Source organism: Harmonia axyridis, chromosome 1 (assembly GCF_914767665.1).
Source record: "Harmonia axyridis chromosome 1, icHarAxyr1.1, whole genome shotgun sequence".
In the NCBI taxonomy this organism is placed as follows: Eukaryota; Metazoa; Arthropoda; class Insecta; order Coleoptera; family Coccinellidae; genus Harmonia; species Harmonia axyridis.
In genome coordinates this window covers 67,868,854-67,888,952 of record NC_059501.1, presented here as the reverse complement: position 1 = coordinate 67,888,952, position 20,099 = coordinate 67,868,854, and the positions used below count along the sequence as shown (strand labels likewise).

The window sequence follows — 20,099 nt, the reverse complement described above, 5'->3', positions numbered from 1 at the left end:
TCTCGGATTTTTAATATACGTTGGATTTTCATTTAAGGGACGATCAGCAGATCTCTTCTTATTTGTTTTTTCTAAACGGGCCAAATTTTTCTCTTATCGTTTTTCTAAATGTTTTGAAATATCGTTGAGATTTTCTACGTAGTTTTCAACATAATTTTGAATTTGTTCATTATGAGTTCTTTCAATGGGTAAAGAATAATTTAAATCGGCTTTGACGATTTGCATTGGAGTCATCTCTAGACTCGAATGATTTGAATTTAAATGCTTGCAAATGATTACAACCAGTTTCAGACGACAATAGTAGAGTATCAACACGGGGATCTAACCACTTTCGAGGACAAATACATGTAAATTACTATAGGGAAATCTAAGGTCGATTTTAGCGAAAACGGTTACCTTTTGAGATTTTCTAAGTTCAGTTCAAGGTCATTCTTTGAGATGGCAGGTCCGAATTGATGTAGACGTGTAGGCTGGGTTTTCAGGGTGAGGTGCTGCGAGTTCGATGCTTAGGTGTTGGATACTGAGAGGGTGGAAGGTAAGGGGTGTCAGAAAGCTCCCAGACCACCAGGGGGGCAGATCACCCCATTGACCCGGAAACCAGACCACCAGGGGGGCAGATCACCCCATTACCGGGGGTCCGCCGGGTCCCCCCGGGGGTGGGGTTGGCTCACATTGGGGGGGTTCTTGTCTGTCTGTCTGTCTGCCCGAGCAGCGGCGCGCGATCCTCAGCCTCTCTCTCTCCCCCACCCCCCGCCTTCTCCATCCTTCTACATACACATTTCGTACAGATATTACCGCCGTCGCGGTGTGGCCGAGAGATCCAACAGGCTGATGTCAGATTACAGACACAGGAAGTGTCCAAGTTCGAATCCGAACGGGAGAATCTCGAGTTTTTTTTTAAAAATTACATATCATCATGAAAACAAGGTGTGGTCATCCTTATCAGCGATTGCGCCTGCGGTCAGGTGTGGTCATCCTTATCAGCGATTGCGCCAAATCGCACTTTTTTGAAATATTCACCTAGCACGTATAGGAGACCTATTACGTCACTTCCGGACCACGCCCATATAAGTAGAACTCTTATCGACTAAATGGTAATTTCAATATATTGTGGGTAGGTGGCGCCACAAGGCTTAAACTGAATATAAATTAGTATCCTAGCACGTATAGGAGACCTATTGCACCTTCATATTCAAATTTTCCCGCCATTATTGCGTCACTTCCGGCGGAGAACCCGCTTTGCTCCTTTGTTGGAAGTCAGCGATGATATGTTGGAATGTTGGTCTATAGTTAAACATCATATACCATCGTCATTATCTTACAATTACAATATTGAATCTTCATTTCATTCATAAAAATTAGGTTAGGATTGTTCAGGAAGTCATTCTGATGAGACTTCAAACGCGAAATATAACCTAGATAAATAGCTTTGATATGAAAAAACAATAATATTTATGTGATGTGTGATATGGGTATGCAGGTTGATTATAGGAACTCAGATTTCAACATTTTACCTTCTAACCTCTAGACTATGCAAGCTATTGAAAAAAAAACAGAATTTCCACGTTGTGAGTATGATGTGTTAACCTCTAGACTATTCAAGTTGTTGGAAAAAAGAAAAAATATCGATGGAATGTTAGTCTATGGGAACTGACGGATGAGGATAATGATTGAGATTTAGTTTTTCTATTTACAGGATTAATGTTGAGTTTCAGGCACAAATCTTTAATTGTTACATTTAATATATCTTAACCCCTAGACTATTCAAGTTGTAGGAAAATTAGCGATGAAATATTGGTCTACAGATATTCGAAATGCATATGCTTAAACGTGAACGGAAATTCAACCTTGATTATTAGCTTATCTTTTGCAGTACGAGAAAAATCTAATCGAATATAAAGGCTGTGTAGGTGAATTGAAGCACTAACAAAGAAATCGATCGTTTTTATAAATACAGAAAATATATCATGTTAAATAATAGAATTACATGTCCCTTGAATTAATTCTAGAAACCATAGAGTGTGCCAGCTGTGTGTTTGATAAGCTGTGGCTAAAGTTTGTTATTGATGTTCAAGCTTATATTTGTACAAAAAAATAAAGAACAATTTTAAGAACATTTATTTTTATTGGCTAAACGTATAATGCTCATTATCTACATTGTTCAATACCTTGTTCTTACAGAAGTACATACATTCTAAGATTACATAAAACTTTCAACAGATATGGATTCATTCTACGCGGGTTTATCATCAACGTAGAGAATGTAACAGTGTTTTTCTCGCTGACGATACCACTGATTTATAATGGGATCATCTATGCCCAAGTTTATCACCGCTTTCATAGCTTCAGTCGCTTTGAAATATTTGATTCGCATTATCTATCAAAGAAAGAATAATATACTAGGTGTTTATGAATAGTATAAAAAAACATACCTGTAGAGATCACTTGAGATATTAGGAAGAGATGTCAACTCGAACTGATTCTGAATCGTAGAAATTTTTTCCTTTTTATATTTACTCGTTTTATTATCAACATTCAGTCTGATTACCATACCATCAGGATGTTATGCAATTCGCTCAAAAATTATTACAATGTGATTAGATGATCGTAAGGTATCATTCGACCTTAGATGTTTTGCAATCTTGGGTGCATCCTATTTATGATGATTATGATACGCAATACTAATCAACAGAACACCTCAATTTCATCAAAAAAAAAATATTACTTAGATTGATATGACCATACTCAAAAGAGTTTTTTGATTGCTTTAGTAATACGTCTATCTGACGTGGTAGTTTGAGTAGTGTATCTATTTCACAGCCTTGTTCGGAAATTCACTGAATTCATATCTTGAAATAGGTTGACTAGGATATGTTAAACTCTCTAATCATCTATTTATTATTCAAACCTACCTCATAATACCTGATAATAGGATTTATCAACAACAAACTATTAGCTGGGAATTTTCATATCTTGATGTCACAAACGGAAGCGTTATGATTGCTAATTATGAATATACAGGCTGTGGAGATCCAATTGTGTTCGGGAATAAAAGGCCATCCACTTATAATACGTTTATTCCATAAAGTGTTTTTTCATTTGAAGTAAGAGGTGTTTTACCTATTTACAAATAATTGAATTTGGTTATTTATTATACAATTAGTGGAAAACAATTACAGAGTGTTACATAGTTAATAGTGTTTCCAATATAGTAATCTTCTTCCTTGGCTCATCAGGTTCTTCTGTTTTTCGTTTGTTGATGGAATAATGGTCCCAGGGTAGTGTTTCAAAGGTTCCAGATACTAGATATCGTTTGTCATCGTGAGGGCTGAGAGCGATCTTCTCTTGGGTCAACGAATAAACGGCGAAATACTGCGAGTTATGAAAACGATTATTTTACAGATAAATGTAGAATGTGTGTCCCACCTTCTAAAAAAAAATATATATAGTAGTAATTACGCATTGCAGTTTTCGGATATCTCCCCATTCAATCGGATTCTATTGCGAAAAAATAGGAGATATACTCATATCCAATGAAAATGTTACCTTGACCTTACCCAACCCCACAAGCTTTTTTTTTAGAAAATATTATTTAAAACGACTTCAATCAGTGCTTCATATCCTGAACTATCATTCGAACGAAGCAGCTGATAATTTGTTACAATGTTGCATTTTTATCAGGAATAATGTGGTATCTCTGCATTTCCTTTTGCGGAAAAACGAAAGATCCCTATTATTCAAATCAATTACATTTCTGCACAAGGATAGAGTGGTTGCTTTGTGTACATATTTCTATCAATTATTAGAATAATTCGCTATGGAGTAATATTTTATCTAATAAAATAACTATTATATTATTATTATTACCAATCATTTCAGCCCCTTACTCTTACTATTTTGTGGGGATGGTCAGGAGCGCGAATTCCTGAAGGGGCACATTCGCTTAGTAGCTATGGAGGATATGAAATAGCTTTTTGTGATGGGCTGCTTGGTACCTTCATATTTTTAGTTTCAACTAACTAAAGGTATTTATCATTTTATTTTTGCCAACTTGACACTCTCATATTGTTGAAATTTATTTTGTTCTTCATATCTATATGATTACTAACAAACCTGATATAATCCTCTTCAAATTAATTAGATACATATTTAACAACTTCTACATATACCTTCTTAGATTTGAATCTTGGCTAAATTTAGATGTTTCGATGTTATGATAAGGCATTCGATAAAAACAAAAAAATTTTTAAAAATTTAACCCCTTCAGACGCTCTGGTCATAATTATGCACACTTATTTTATGCAGTCATATATGCGTTCCAAATATAAATTCAGCGCCTGCGACCGTTTAGGCAGAATAATGCACTCAAAGTTTAGTTGGTTGCATAGGTAGCACGTGCGGCTCAAACTGAAATCATTCAAGCTGAGGGGTTGAGTCGGGATAGCGTCGACCAGTGATGACCGTTACCGTGAGTACCATATATTTATCAAAAATTGAATACTTTAGTTCATACCAGTATGAAAAATGTATGTTAAAGTTGCCACATAAGTAAACGAGGAATCATTTAGTAAACATGTATGATTATTCTGTTTCATTGTTTTGATCACATGTCAGCTGATTCTTCGATGTTCATAATTATGCCCAATTGGTATCAAGCAATATATCTTTCAAAATTAAAAAAATATAAACTAATCAGCATCTGTAAAAAAAAAATGAAAAAAATTAATTAAGTATATACATAATTCATATAGTAACATACCGTTTAAGACACCATACCGTTATATTGACGTCTTTCTCTATGAATATGTCGTAGGGGCCCACCGACCCCAACGATATAAACCCCTCTGGGGTAGGGGACGGGTTTAAAACCCCCCCCTCCATGATTATGGTTTGTTGCCTCTGAAATAGAAAATAATTCATAATGAATTGATAGATGATAAAAAATATAAAGCATTACTGAATTTCTAAAAAGGTTGATAACTTTGTAATTATTCTATTGGAGATTACTATAGCCCAGCATAAAAAGGAATGTTAAACTTTCAGAGATGACAGGGATGACATCTGTGGAGGGTTGTAGCAAATAAGATGTGTTGGGCTATAGTAATAGATAACGACCAATGAGTATAAGGTATGAGAAGAAGGAGAAATTTCAATTTCATTCACATAATGGTAGGAGAAGATAATTATTACGAGATTAAGCAATTTGTTGAATGAATTTTGTGTGCACTCACCTCGTGAGTTGAAAGAGATGGTGTCTGTGAATTCACCCCCTAATCTGGTGGCAGAAGGTGGTTAGGTGGATAGGTGAAAGGGATGATTAACCTTTTCTGCACCGGCTTCGTGGTTATCACTTAATTCGAGTATCACACAGTTCACTCGAAATTGCTTAATCAATTTTTAACAGAAGAACAGGAATTGAAATATATAAAGATGATAGATGAATTTTTAAGTAAGCAATGAACTTAAGTTTGATAACTTTTCGAATAGATGAGCACAGTTCGATGCTTGAGAAAATTATTAATTAATGGTGATGTTTACTGACCGGGTTCATTCCGCGGCCGCAGGTGGCGCCAACAAACAACAAATTTTCTCCAGGAGCTACAGGGTACATTCACGACGTAACAGAATTGTTATAACTCAATAATGCTTGGGCTAATTTGTTTTGAAAAGTCAAATTTTTATTTCCAATTGTTCTATGAGAGTGGAATGAAATCTTTCAACTAATGCGTTTGAATTTGGGTTATAATTCGTGATATAATGTATTTCGATTTTATGGAAACTTAATAAATTTTCGCGTAATCCACGATGTGATTTTTTAGTTTCATGGAATTGTTTCATTCTAAGGAGTTGTTCCTCCTTGTCTTCAACATCTTCTACTAATGTTCTCGATATTTTCAAATCAAAGCTCTTATAATCGAATTCATCTTGTAAAATTCGTACAAGAGGTTTTTCTAATTCTAATGATTTAAAGTATAATGTATAAGGACTTTTTGGACGAAGATATTCTCGAATGAATCTACATAAATCTGTTTCGACAGAATTCTATTGGATATTTGGGTTATCAATACAGAGTATTTACTAATACACAGATAATGATTTTGATCGTTTATTCTCAAGACACTCTAGTAAGTCTAACTCTATCTCTAACACAAGCACAGTTCAGAAGGCAGAACAGAAGGGATGTTCAGAAGGACTTTAACACTAAGGTTATGTCCCTGACGTTCGCTCTCGATCATCGAAGATCTATTCTTGTTGTCTCTCTCGATGGCCCTCGATGGCCTCGCCACGCGCAGACTCGCCGCGCCACCGTACGACATGAAGTAATACTTTCAAGTGTAGGGTTGGTTGTCTCTCTCGTAATCTGTTCGGATGAAGTAATATTATAACAAATTCACTGATACAAGAAATCTTAATTTTTCTCCGAACAATTTAATTTTCGTAACATCATAATTCGATGCCTTTTTAAGTATGACCTGTAAATTCGCGGAGTTTATATTTCTCTCCGTATAAGGTATTTCGAAGATAGGATTTTCTACACTACTGTGAATAGTTACATCATCGTGTATAATCACGTTTGAAGTTTCGAAATCAATTATACTTTCATCTTCATTTTCATTGAAATCATCATTTTCACATTCACCTGCATTTAGTCATTCTAAACATTCGTCAAGTTCTTCATTAGAAACTTGATTAATTAATGACACTAAGTCATCTTCAATGCCATTATTTATTTCTTTTATTTCGTTCAAAACGTTCATTTGCATATTCGATGCTTCGATTTGATTTATTTCCATTTATTACCATTTTTATTTAGTGAATAGAATATAGTAACTTTTATACTCAAATTCAGGAAAATATATTTTATCATATTAAGAATTGTAGACCATTTCAATCGGTCTAATCCGCTACTTATACTCGGTATTGCTAAATATTTTTCATAATTTTTTTCACAAATTTCTCTAAGTTCCATTAGAGATTTAAATACGTTTTCGTAAGTAGGTTTATCATAATAATTTTCTTTCGTATAATAAATAAATAAATTATGTAATTGTATTATATTATAAGGTACCGGCGGGTTATAAGGCCCACCTAAGCTTCTGTGAGTGATTTTTTTTTCATTTTAATATATTTTACTGAAACGCTTTATGAAAACCAAACCTTCATTCTTTTTCTGTTCAAATATAAAAATAAAACTTTCGAAATTCAACGTGATAAATTAAAAAAAAAAAACATATAAGAAAAGTAGAATATTGGACCTTATTTCCGGTCGCTCTCGAAATAGGGCCCAGCTTGCATTTATGGAGCACAATCCCAACAAACGAAATCTTCATTATCTTCTGCAGTATATCCAATACATTCTTCGTGTGCCCAAAGATTGCAACTTGTGCATCGACGCATATCAGCCTCAAAATCTTCATGGCAGATGCTGCACATCCACGATTCTGTCACTTCTGGTTGTTTTTCAACATTTTTTTTCGAAGATCTTGAACTCAACGAAATGTTTTCTTCATTTTTATCAGAAAACAAGTCTCTACAAAGAGTCTGTGCCTTGTAATTGATTGCTTTTCTTCTAGGAGTTGAAGTAATTTTTTTCAATTTGCCCTCCGGGGTAGGTAAAATGGAATGAAATGTGTTTTCCTTTGAAGAACAGGCTGGTAAAATTTCCGATGATGAGCTCGGTAAAATTGAAGCAGGAAAACTAGATGATGCTTCTGAGGTTTCTGGAACTGTACCTGAGCCGCTTTCATATTCCCTGGATTTTTGGAGTTTGAGTTTTAATCTCATTAATAGCAAATTATCTTCTTCATCACTTGAGCTTGAAATGTCCGAAATGGGCGCATCAGGGTATGGATTCTCTTGATGTGTTGGTAGAGAAGGCGCAAAGGCAGTCTCTGCTATTGCATTTGGGTTGTAGGGATAGATACCTGTACTTCTGAAGCCATTAGTGATATTGTCAATTGACATACACTTTTATTCCAGGTTGGTGTGAACACGAGTCCGAATCTATCTTTCGTCATTCTTCGATCTGGATATTTGTCCCAGTAGAATAAGAGTTCTTGATCCCAGTTGTGTTCGAACGATCTGAACACTGACTTATCTAGTGGTTGCAATTCATGTGTGGTATTGCTTGGGAGACAGAAAATTGTAATATCAAATTCTTCAGCTTTAAGGACAATATATATATCCAAGTGACAAGAAGCTCCATCAAGAATCAACAAAACTTTACCTGGTGCTTTATAGGTAGCGAAATGTTCCAGCCACTTGACAAATATTTCAGAAGTCATGCTGCCTTTGGGTGCCATAGGGTACGGCCATGGTGAGCCGCTTCTCGCGTCTCGCTTTATCGCGTCTTGCTAGCGGGTAATAAACATACGAAGAAATGATCTGGTATGGACATAGTGCGCCTGCTCGCCCGCTTCCGAGTGCTCAGCCAGCTTCTTCTCGCTTTTACCGGAATGAATTACTTATTCTTTTCTCGCTTGCCGGTAAGCCCGCTTGATTGATTTCATAAAGGAATTTGGACGTAGTAGTGAATAAATATCGATAGGATGGACATTAATAGAGAAATTTTGATTTCTAAAGTGTTTTTAAATAGCGTGATATGGGATATTGTTATTTTATATTATTTTTTTTACTTATTCAATAATTTTAAGAGAAAATTTGATGTTTCAATTACAAGAAATTCATCTACATCTTTCAGTCGGTGGAAATTATATGAGTCGATATATGGCAAATGAAATAAACAAATATACTCAGGGTACTGAACCAATGAACAAAAATATGAAGAGAATTAGGGTAAATGCACTGGTTCTTGACCATTCCGTGATTTGAGATAAAATAATAATTAAAATATATCATGTAGTGCAAAATATTTTCGCGGTACGTGTTCTCGACCATTCTACCCTTCCAAGATAGTTTGCATAGTAGTGGTATAGGTCAAAGTTTTCGCGCTAAAAATTAGTTTATAATCGTCTTTCATAGAAAAGGGTTCTTTCTCGTCCTCTCTTAGAAAAGTGCTTTGTGATACAGTGAAACCTCCCAAGAGCGGACACCGTTGGTTCCAGCTTTTTTGTCCGGTCGTGGGAGGTGTACGCTTGTGGGAAGGTTCAAAATAAATACAAAGAGAAATAAAACGAAATGCATTTATTGAAATATAATATGTATATACTTTATAAAGAAAAATGAATTGCAAAGTATGAAGCTGTTACAGAAACAGTTTATGTACATTATGAATTTCATTCAGAAAAAATAAGTAATCTTGGATTGTGTCATTTTTTTTTCTCTTTCAGAAAGTAGACGTGTTTGAAAGTGGGTCTCCAGATTTTTAACCAGTCGAAAAGCCACAAAATCTTCTTGGGCAAATATTTTCAATTCGCCAATCAATTTCAGTGCTTCGCTATTGGTTTTTATTTTGGTGCTTTCGGAAATAATGCAACCTTCTATGTTGCTCTCCTGTTCAATTCGATCTTCGTCATCTTTCTCTCCATTTTTATCGACAAAATCGGAATGCTCTTCAGTAGTAATTTCTTCGTCTAAATCAATAAATTCTCTATCATCCACTGTGTTGCACACTGCTTTACAGTTTTTGAAAAAGGTGGCTAGTACTGACAAGGGTACGCAGTCTTCTTCGTCATATGCCTCTTCAGAGAGATTCGAAGAAGGCCCATTTTTCTTGAATCCCGCTTTAGTGAAGCAATTTTGGATAGTTCTCTGAGCAACGTTGTCCCAAGCTGTTTTAATGAAATACAGTGCTTCCAGAATATTTATTGATTTCGATAATTCTGAAGCTGATGAAGCACTATCCATTTTTGATAGAACATGTTTCAGTATCAAGTCTCTGTAGAAAAATTTAACATTTTTTATTATGCCTTGGTCCAAAGGTTGACACACCGAAGTGCAGTTAGGTGGTAAGAAACATAGTTTTATATTAGTTAGATTCACATCCTTCGGATGTGAACCAGCATTATCCAGAAATAGCAATATTTTCCTCTTTTGGAACCTCATTCTTCGGTCCATATCTATGAGCCATTCCTTCATTATGACGCCAGTCATCCATGCTTTGGAATTTGATTTCCATGTAACTGGCAGGTCTTTGATTGAAACATTCTTAAGTGCGCGTGGACAGGCGGCTTTTCCGATTACTAATAATTTTTCTTTTTGACCAGTCATGTTAGCACAGAATAAAATAGTGAGCCTCTCTTTTGACATTTTACCGCCAACGCATTTTTCTTTTTTGAGTGCCATTGTTTTATCTGGTAGTGCCCGAAAGTACAAACCGCTTTCATCAGCGTTGAAAATATCTTCTGGTTTATATCCTAAAAGAAGAGATGGCAAATTTTGTAGAAATTCATTTACATTTTCTACATTAACATCCGCAGATTCGCCAGATATAGCTTTGAAACTTATATTATGCCTTGTCCTCCATTTTTGCAACCATACATTTGAAGCACTGAATTTATCATAATTCAACATGCTTGCAATTTCTTTCGCTTTCGCTTTAATCAATGGTCCTGAAACCGGGATGTTCTGATTTCGCACTCGGGAAAACCAATCTAGACAATCTCTGTCAATTTTTTCTGGAATGTTTTTCAATCTACATAGTTTTTGCTGCAGACTATCACCAGATTGCCACATATCGCGAATTCTATCTTTCTGTTTCACAATTGCCGCCGCCTGAGTTTTACCTATGTTGAATCTGAAAAGATTCAAGAAAAAATTACACAACTTATCAAAATTTAAACTTTCTGGTTTGAACAATTGAACTTCTTATAACTTCGGAAGGAATGACTAACCTTTCTGCTAACTTGCGCACTGATGAATTCTCCTTTTCTGCAATATTTATCAGCTCCATTTTCTCTTTCAACGTCAGAAATCTTTTTCTAGGCGCCATGATTCTAATAACATGCGTTTCACTGCTAGCGGCACTGTGTAATACTGTGTATTGAAAACTAAGAACGTATTTGGGTTGTGACGATTATGAACGAAATGAAGGGGGTTCCCCGAAGTTCCTGTTTGCGCGGTTGGGTTAAAATTATACTACAAGATCGTCTTTGACTGGTGGGTACCAACATATTCATTTTTGGCCGCTCTTCAGAATTCCGTGTCCGTTAATGGGAGGTTTTTCGGCACCGCTGGGAAAATTGTGGTGTCCGTGTCCGTCCGATAGAGGTGTCCGCTTATGAGAATTCGTATAACAAGAAAATTGTCCCGAATTTCTCCGTTCCAGGGAAATTGTCCGTTTGTGGGGAGCGTCCGTTTATGGGGAGTGTCCGCCAAGGGAGGTTTCACTGTATATGACCAGAAAATAGTAATTATTTCTTATTTTAAATGAATTATGTGTGTATATTTTGTTCCATATCAACTATAAGATATATTTTCGAGTGTATTTCAATCAAAAAGCAAATAAATGTATATTTTTTTGTCAATATTCGGCGGTCGCGAACTGGTATTGGAAAATTTATACCTTTTATTTCTCGACCAAAGTGGTCGAGAACCAATATGTTACTTCAATAATTGTTTATTCCAACCGATATATTTCTGTTGATCATTTTCATTTTTTTTTCGATACCCTGATCCATTTATATCTACTTTTTGAATATTAGTTTGCGACCACCGAATTAACGTTGAAACACTTATTTCTACCCCAAATAATGTTGTATGAGTTGCTATTTTGAAATATTTATAGAAAGTGGAAATTTTTGCAAAATAATTTTTTTTTACGTTCCTAGTGTTTCTTAATTGATTACCTCATCTGAAACCAATCTGAGTGATAGGTAGTGATGTCGATGGTACGGTACGAAAGTAAGTACTAATCACTCATCTCGCTCTAAAGTTTTTTATAAAATTTTCAAGTGGAGCGGCCACTATTATTAGTGGTCGAAAAATAACACAAAAATGGTCGAGAACTCTGCGGCGTGGTCGAGAACCGAAGGTTATTGAGGTTTTCTATATGTTTTCACATTTCAAAGGTTAAATGCGGAAAGAACGCTTAAAATTATATGACAAATCATTTAAAACTCGCCAAAGAATCGATGAACACCAATACCATTAAAATTTGATAAGTTTATGTGTGAAAAAATCGTGCTCGAAATCGATGTTTCTGTTAACTGGTCGAGAACCAGTGCATTTACCCTAACTTACCTCAGAGTGACCGTAAGACGTTCTTCCGGCAGAATTCTTTGTTGATGAAAGTTGCACCACTGTTTTTTTGAACGATTTTCTATTAGATTCAAAATATACTTTTTTCTGGATGGGCCGTCAGCTGTGAAAACAAGGTATGATATTCACCAACTTTTTGGCGTGATCTATTTATTTCATGAACGTCAGTAGACCTTCCACGTTTTAGTTTCAAAGAAACACTATCACTAGCTATTAAGATAGCCAAAAGATCCTCACGGCATAAATTCATGATGAAAAATGAATTATGCTGCAGCGGCAAACACAACGAGACGTTTTGACGAGCGGTGCACTATGACCACCACCTGCTACAATCTAGCAGGTTCACCAGTCGCCGAGCGCTAGTCTAATCAGCCGCGATAAAGCGAGACGCGAGAAGCGGCTCACCATGGCCGTACCCATATGCACGACAGCTCCGTCAGGCAGATTATCTTTGAAAGTAGGTTTTAGACGCTGTCCTTTGAAAAGAATCATGGGTGGTATTGTATGGCCAACCGCATTTACACAAGCTACAATTGTTGCATTTTCAGCGTGTTCGTGAGCTACCAAATGAACACGGCGGGCACCTTTCTGAGCAAGTACTAATTGGGAATGATGGAGAGTTAACCTGCATCCTTTTTCGTCTAAATTGTATATTCGATGTGGGGAGTGGCGTACTTGCAATTTATCCATAATATTTCCGAGTTTTGTGAAATAATTTTTGACAATAACGGGATTGAGCTTTTGGGCCCTGGCAGGGTTCATACTTTGCGCCTTATGCTTCGACAGTGCAGGATGACGTTTTAGAAATCGCTGGAACCAATCTTTCCCCGCCATTTCTTTCTGAACATTAAACTTGTTTTCTATGGAATTTGCTTTTGTGAAATTGTACACACATCTTCGCAGTTGCTTTGGTGTTAACGGAACTCCTACTTCCGAAAGCCGTATTATACGATTTTCTAGTTCGTTCTCTTGATCAGCAGTCAGAAGTTTTTTGCGTCCAAGTTTCCTTTCTGTATTTCCAGATTTCAAATGATTTCGTAAGGTGCGCCTTGGAATACCACAGTGCTTTTCAACATAACGCTGTGATTTACCTTGTTTCAACAGGTCGATGGCTTCTTCCATCATTTCGGAAGTCCAATTGGCCCGTATACCTCTTTTTGCCCATAATCTAGAAAAATAAACGAAAAAATGCATATCATTCGAATAAATAAAGTAACTGGAAACAAGGCCCACTGACTGAAAATAAGGCCCAGTTGTGGGCCCTATTTCCAGAACAGCGATATTGATGATTTTTAGGTTAGTTTCAATAGAACCCAGGATAAAAACGATACTTACTGAGGAAGAAATTTCACTAGATATTCAATATAATCAGAGCCCTAAATAAAAAACTAGGAAGCATTCACTCAAATAAGTCTGGAAGCGAATATACCTAGAGCAGTATTTATAACAGCACTTAAATATTTAGCGTAACCGAATACAAATGGCTGCGGAATCGAAACAGTGTCCTCTAGCGGCAAAAAAGCAGCTGATATGAAGTTCTTTGTAAGTACTGAACCTATTTTTCGCTTTTGATCCGCTAGATGTCACTTTTTCAACAAAAAACTTGATCTGGGCCTTATTTCGAGCCGGGCCTTATAACCCGCCGGTACCTTATTATAATTAATTAAATAATAATAAATATTTCTATTATCTTTTCGAATCTTTGCAACTCGACCTACCATTTTATTTTGCGATTTCAGATTTTCAATATTTCCGTATTTATTTTTGAAACAGACGGCTATACCTGGACTCATGTGGAAGTCTTTAGAAACACAATGCGCTAATGCGTAATTTCTAGTTTGAATAAATTACCTTCTTTCTCTTTTATATTTGGAGAATCCGTTATTTCATTCATTTCATTCAGCTTTATGAAATTTTCAAAATTGATTTCGTTTTCTATAACAATTCTGCTTAATGCATCTGCATTATTCATTGAACTTTTTCTGTATCTAATTTCATAGTCGAATTCCTCTAATTTAAATCGCCATCGCATAAGGCGAGAATTTGGTTCTTTTAATGAAAATAACCAAGTTAATGGTTTATGATCCGATTAAATTATAAATTTTCTTCCGTTCAAATAGGGTCTAAAAAATTTGCAACTGAATATAATAGCCAAAAGCTCCTTTTCTATGGTGCTATATTTTGTTTCCGATTGGCTAAGAGTATGCTACAGGTAAATCACCTGGCGGAATACCTTGAGAAAGAACTGAACCGATTGCATATCCGGATGCATCTGTCGTAAGCACGAAAGGTTTATTAAAATCAGGGTAAAATAGGATTGGATGGTTTAAAAGGTTACGTTTCAGAACCTGAAAAGCTTCTAAATATTTCATATCATCAATATTAATTTTCGCTTCTTTTTTTAAACACGCAGTTAAAGGTTTTGCTATCTTTGCAAAATTTGGAATGAATTTTCTATAATATCCAACTTAACAACTAAACCGAGGAAAGATTTGATTTCTTTCGGTGTTTTAGGAATTGGAAATTTAGTTACTGCTCCTAATTTTTTTGGATTAGGTTTTATTCTTTCTGTGTCCTAAAAATTCTAGGGATAGAACGATACCGATATTGATATCGGTATATCGGCATATCGGCAGTTGTTGCCGATATATCGTATCGGCAAAGAATATCGGCAAAAATATCGGCAAATTTTTTTTGCCTCCTCAGTGCAAAAATGGAATACTTTATCAAACAAAATAAGATTTTTCATTTTAAGGGAAATATTTTTTATTAAAAAAGGAAAACAAATCAACATTAAACAACTATACTAACAAACATAGGTAGGAACTTTATATGGCAGATACAAAATACTGTACATTAATATATTCATATTCCTAATAACTGAAATTTAATTTCTTGATATTGTGATGTAAAAACACCAACATTTCCGCCCTTTCTTCATTAAGTCTTTTTCTTTTTGGTTCATAAATATTGCCTAATTCACTGAATAGTTGCTCACTAGACACACTGGCAGCAGGCGCTGACAGGTACACCGAAGCTGCGGTGAACAAACAAGGAAATTTTTTCTTTTCTGCCTCCCACCACTCGAAAGGAGATTTATCTTTCGGTTGTGTTGAACATTCCAAATATGTCATTACTTCATTTTCCCATGCTTGCATGTTTTTTGTTTTGGTGGTTTCGGTCGAAGTAGAGGCAATACTGTCAAAGGTTCCCCAGAATGTATTTTCATTATTTAAATCGCTTAAAGGAATATTATCATCTTCCGAAGATTCGAGATCCACTTCAGCTACAGTATTATACTTCCTTTTAATTGAATTTTTAATACAGGTTAATATTTGTCCTTTGGTATCTTTAGGGAAAAAATTCATTTTAAACATTGGGTCTAAGAATGTGGCAACATACAGATTTTCTCGTTGAAATATTGTTTCACCAAGTCTTCTTTCTAAACTTGTTAAAAGTTCATTCTTCATTGTGCCTACACCAGCAAAGATTGGCCCCTCTTAGATAAATATTCTTTTAATGTTACGACTAATGGAATCACTTCAGAAATGCAACATTGCTCTTTACTTGCAATTTTTGTGATTTCTTCAAATGGCCTTAAAATATTGAGGATGTTTTTCACCAATTCCCATTCAGAGTAAGTAAGGTTGGTGAGACCATCATTGTTGGTAATATATAATGTGATCGCTTCTTTTTGTTCCAATAAACGCTCAAGCATATAGTACGTAGAATTCCAACGCGTTTGAATATCCTGAATCAACTTTTTTTTTTTTAAATTCAACTGGTTTTGAATTTGTTCAAGTTTACCACATGCCAATTGAGAATGACTGAAATGTCCCACGATTTTCCGAGATTTTACGATTGCATCATTAATAGCTCTTTGACTGTTGATGCCATCATGAATAATTAGTTGAAGTGTATGAGCGAAACATGGTTCGTAGTTTATATTGACTTCTTGCATTGCTTTTCATATTGCCTGCGTTATCAGCAATTACGACATGAACATCTTTTATAGCGAGATTCCAACCTCTTAGCATTTCTGTTAAACACCTGGCAATGGTCTCACCACTATGAGTTCCCGGAAAACCTTTTGTGTTTAAAACATAGGAATCTCCCCTTTTCGTTTGTACGTTCAATTTAGGAACAACCTGTATATAGACATCTGTCCTTTATTTTGAACATGGAATCACCAATCACCAACTTAAATTTTTCAGACTTGTAATAATTCTGAATGTAATTTTTGAATGTTACCGATGTCATCTTTCAACTCGTGTTGACTCATTAATTTCAATAGTGATTCTTTAAATCTCACCTTCTGACCGCTCCCTCCTGGAAACATTTCCAGCAGAATTCACACATTCTTCCTCTCTACTTATCATTTCTGAGACAGAACCAACAGATATATCTTGGATTGAATTCTCCTTATCTAACTTCATTTTTTTTTGCATTTCCATAGGTCCGGTCATGTACGGTAACACCTCGTTTAGGACTCAAGACTCAACCCAAATGACGTAGAAGGTCCTATTTCATAAACGTCCTTTAGAGTTATATCATGAAATATTGTTTTTTTCGGCTCTCTAAAGAAAATGTCCTCGTGATCTGCAGTATACCCTAGAATATATTATCTATTAGAGGAGAAGGTGGTAATGTGACCCCCCACTTTGCTTTTGAGGGTTCATTTCTAAAATAAAGGAATTAAAAAGATGAAATGAAAAATATTGGGTTCAGTATTTATATGTGCATTCACATCTTACAATGAAATAAAATAAACTCGCTAAATGAAATACAAATTATCATTTATTCTTAAGTAATCAAATTTGGCATCTCGAGATCAGCTGATGGTTACGTGGCCCCCTGGGGGTCACATTAAATGTATTGGCACCTAACGACAGAAGTCACAAATATAATAGTCCCCTTCTGAACCTGCACAGGCAATATGAGCCCATAATTGGCAACTCTGACACTGTATCCATTTCTCTCCAGGTCTGTCATTGGTATAAATGGTTTCGCAAAAAATACAGGGTACATTTTCGTTGTCAGGAACCCTATTCAGATTTATGTCATCAAAATTGACGTTTGTTTCGTCACTGTCGGAACTACTGCTGGGTGTCACATCTCTCTTGCGCCGTACACTAACTCCACTTGTGCTTGCTCCATCATAATTATGCCTGACACCTTGTCCACGTCCGCGACCACGTCCTCGTCCGCACCCTTTTACACGAGTCTCTGCTACTTGTAATGATTCGGTTAATTGGTTTTTATATGGCGATGAAGTGATAACGTTCGCTCGAGTAGTCTTTCTTCCACGATTAGAAGTGCGAGTCTTTGCCTTAGGGATTGGTTGAATGTCTTCTGGGAGAATCAAACTACTTTGCAGCTCTTGTACTTCAGAGCTCACTACTGGAGTACTCTGGGATACTACATCAACAAGGCCTGTTTCTTGGTTATCAGGAGTAAGAGAACTATGAGATTCTTCCGTTAAAAAATCGACCTCACTGAAAACTTGCGGATTAAATGGATAAATGCCTGTTGCACGGAAACCATTTACTGCAATTTCTCCTGTCGTGCTCTTGAGATATGATCGTCCAAAAAGTTCAGCAATGTCGTAAGGTTTTAGCATTCTTTCAGAGTGCAAAAGAAACTTGCGAATCTCCTCACTGTAGTGACTCTTCAAGGCGCCCATGAAAGTCTTGTCCAAAGGTTGGAGCTTATGAGTTGTGTGAGGTGGAAGACTGATGATCGTAACATGGTTTACACGAGCAAGCTCTATTATTTCAATGTTGCGCGTGTGACTGTAATGGCCGTCAAATATAAGTAATATGGGAGACTCGGCACTAGGGTTAGTTTTATCAATGAAGTGTCTGAACCATTCAGTGAACAAATTGGACTGAATCCAACCAGATGGATGAACTTTGCCAATCGCTCCAGGAGGTGCACCTTTCATCAAGATATCCGTGAAGTTTTTCCTTGGAAAAATCATCATAGGGGGCACAAACATACCTGATGCACTCATGCAGCAGACAATAGTACACAAAGAACCTCGTTCAGCAGCAGTTAAGGCTCCTATCTGCCTTTTCCCATTTTTCCCTAACACTTGTGGTACTTTTGATTGCACGATAGTCAACCCAGTTTCATCGACATTGAAAATTCTGTCGGGAGGATAATTCGTTTTACTCATTTCGGCTTCCAAAATATTGAAAAACTCCTTGACTGCTTCACGGTTAAAGCCATTAGCACGAGCATATGATGTCCCCATTGGTCTGCGCAACGATAATTTATCTTTGTGTCGCCTTAAAAAGTGATCCAACCAAGCTCGCCCTGCTACATCATTCTTGAATGTATTCTGAATATTATTTTTCACCGCCAGCTGATAAGCCATTTTTCTAACATCCATCCTAGTGAGTCCATAGTACCTAGCCTCCATAAACAAAATATAATCCACTAACTTTTCTTCCAAGCTAAGTGGTAGTATAGGTTTTCGACCAAGAGGTTTATGTACAAGTAAATCTAAAGACTTTTGTGGATCCTTCACTAACCGTTTCAGTGTAGATCTAGGCACCGAAAACAATTTTTCAGCTTTTTTATATCCCATGACCTTGTGCCTCACTGCATCGATTGCTTTTTTCATTTGTTCAGGGTCCCACGTCTTTTGTTTCTTCTTCGAAGATGGAGATAATACGCTTTGTCTAGGCATCTGAAATCACAAAATAAAAATATGTAAATGCTTAACAAGTCTTATTTGTAATGTGGCCCCCGGGGCCATGATACAACCAATGTCGGGGGGCCAAATTAGAGTTATTCAAAATATTTTGATATACAATCTAAAACATTATGAAATATTAAAAAAATGCATATTTACCTTATAAGTACTGTAGACCACAGTGTCACGACACAATGTTCAAAACCACAGCAAATTTGATCAGTTGTTTTACCAATTAAGGAATAAAACTCACAGTAGTAAAATAAGTTTGGCCGGTACGAGTTTCTACTTGTTCAAATGACGAACGAACGCAACCGCCTCTAGCGGATTTATAGGCTATTAAATCAATAGTACACTAAAATGATCTCGTTGCGCCAAAATAATACTAGATGTCGTTGTGGGAAGTAACTAATATTGAAGGGGGCCAATATACCTGCGGGGGTCACATTACCACCTTCTCCTCTACTTTTACAAACTTCAATAAAACCAAAGCAGAATTTTGCGTTACGCGGTATAAAGCTCCTTCAGTTAATTACCTGACAAATCAATTGCGGGCAAAGAACCTTTTTTCAGCTTTCCATTGCTTTCCAAACAATCACTATGAAAATGGCACTGGCATATTCTAACATGCTTAATTTGATATTTCTCCAATTCCAAAAGTTTCCTATTGTCGATGCGCTCAAGCCACACTTTTCGAATTTTCTCATCGGTAGTGATGGCATATCTACGGAAATAAAATAAATATATTCTTTTTATAGGTACTGCAAATCTTGTGTTGACGTTAAAAAGTTTTCAATTGGGTTTTGAATTCATATTTTATAATTACCTTCTTGCATCTCGATTTTCACATCCAATAACACAGCACGTCTTCACTCTTGCAGGCATATCGAAATTTATTATATTTCAAAAAGAACGTGTCAAACCACTCCTTGTGGCAGTTGACATTTCAAAGGTTTTTTGATAATAATGATTATACATTATACTTACTATTTTCATACATCTCCCCACCCAAGCTGCATATAAACCTGGAGACTTTCCTCCCAATAGACCGTAACGTGTATGGGAGCCATTATTCACGAGTGATCTCCATGAATGCAACGACATCTTACTATCAAATTGAAAATAATTTTTTCGTGTATTAGTATCCTCCTCCGACAGATGGCGCGGAATATACGAGTGGCTCATCTATTTCTTTAGTTTGTCTATGCTCAAGATATCTAAACAGTCATTATTTCCATGA

At 36.0% G+C, this 20,099-nt stretch overlaps 2 protein-coding genes and 1 long non-coding RNA gene across 3 annotated transcripts; all 3 read right to left on the bottom strand.

Annotated features, from left to right (window-relative positions):
• Positions 1 to 2,100: 2,100 nt before the first annotated feature.
• LOC123675670 lies at positions 2,101 to 5,013 on the bottom strand. The gene is made up of 3 exons (XR_006746805.1): positions 4,760 to 5,013; positions 2,433 to 4,699; positions 2,101 to 2,377 (listed from the first exon to the last, which is right to left on the bottom strand). It is a non-coding gene; the product is annotated as an uncharacterized LOC123675670 (long non-coding RNA).
• Positions 5,014 to 9,181: 4,168 nt separating this feature from the next.
• On the bottom strand, positions 9,182 to 11,029 carry LOC123675630 (tigger transposable element-derived protein 6-like). Its single transcript, XM_045611070.1, has 2 exons — positions 10,794 to 11,029; positions 9,182 to 10,696 (listed from the first exon to the last, which is right to left on the bottom strand). The coding sequence occupies exons 1-2, from the start codon at positions 10,889 to 10,891 to the stop codon at positions 9,241 to 9,243; spliced, it is 1,554 nt and encodes a 517-aa protein (XP_045467026.1). The 5' UTR covers positions 10,892 to 11,029; the 3' UTR covers positions 9,182 to 9,240.
• A 5,602-nt stretch (positions 11,030 to 16,631) lies between these two features.
• LOC123675656 lies at positions 16,632 to 19,849 on the bottom strand. The gene is made up of 3 exons (XM_045611103.1): positions 19,686 to 19,849; positions 19,396 to 19,583; positions 16,632 to 16,770 (listed from the first exon to the last, which is right to left on the bottom strand). The coding sequence occupies exons 1-3, from the start codon at positions 19,742 to 19,744 to the stop codon at positions 16,643 to 16,645; spliced, it is 375 nt and encodes a 124-aa protein (XP_045467059.1). The 5' UTR covers positions 19,745 to 19,849; the 3' UTR covers positions 16,632 to 16,642.
• Positions 19,850 to 20,099: the final 250 nt, after the last annotated feature.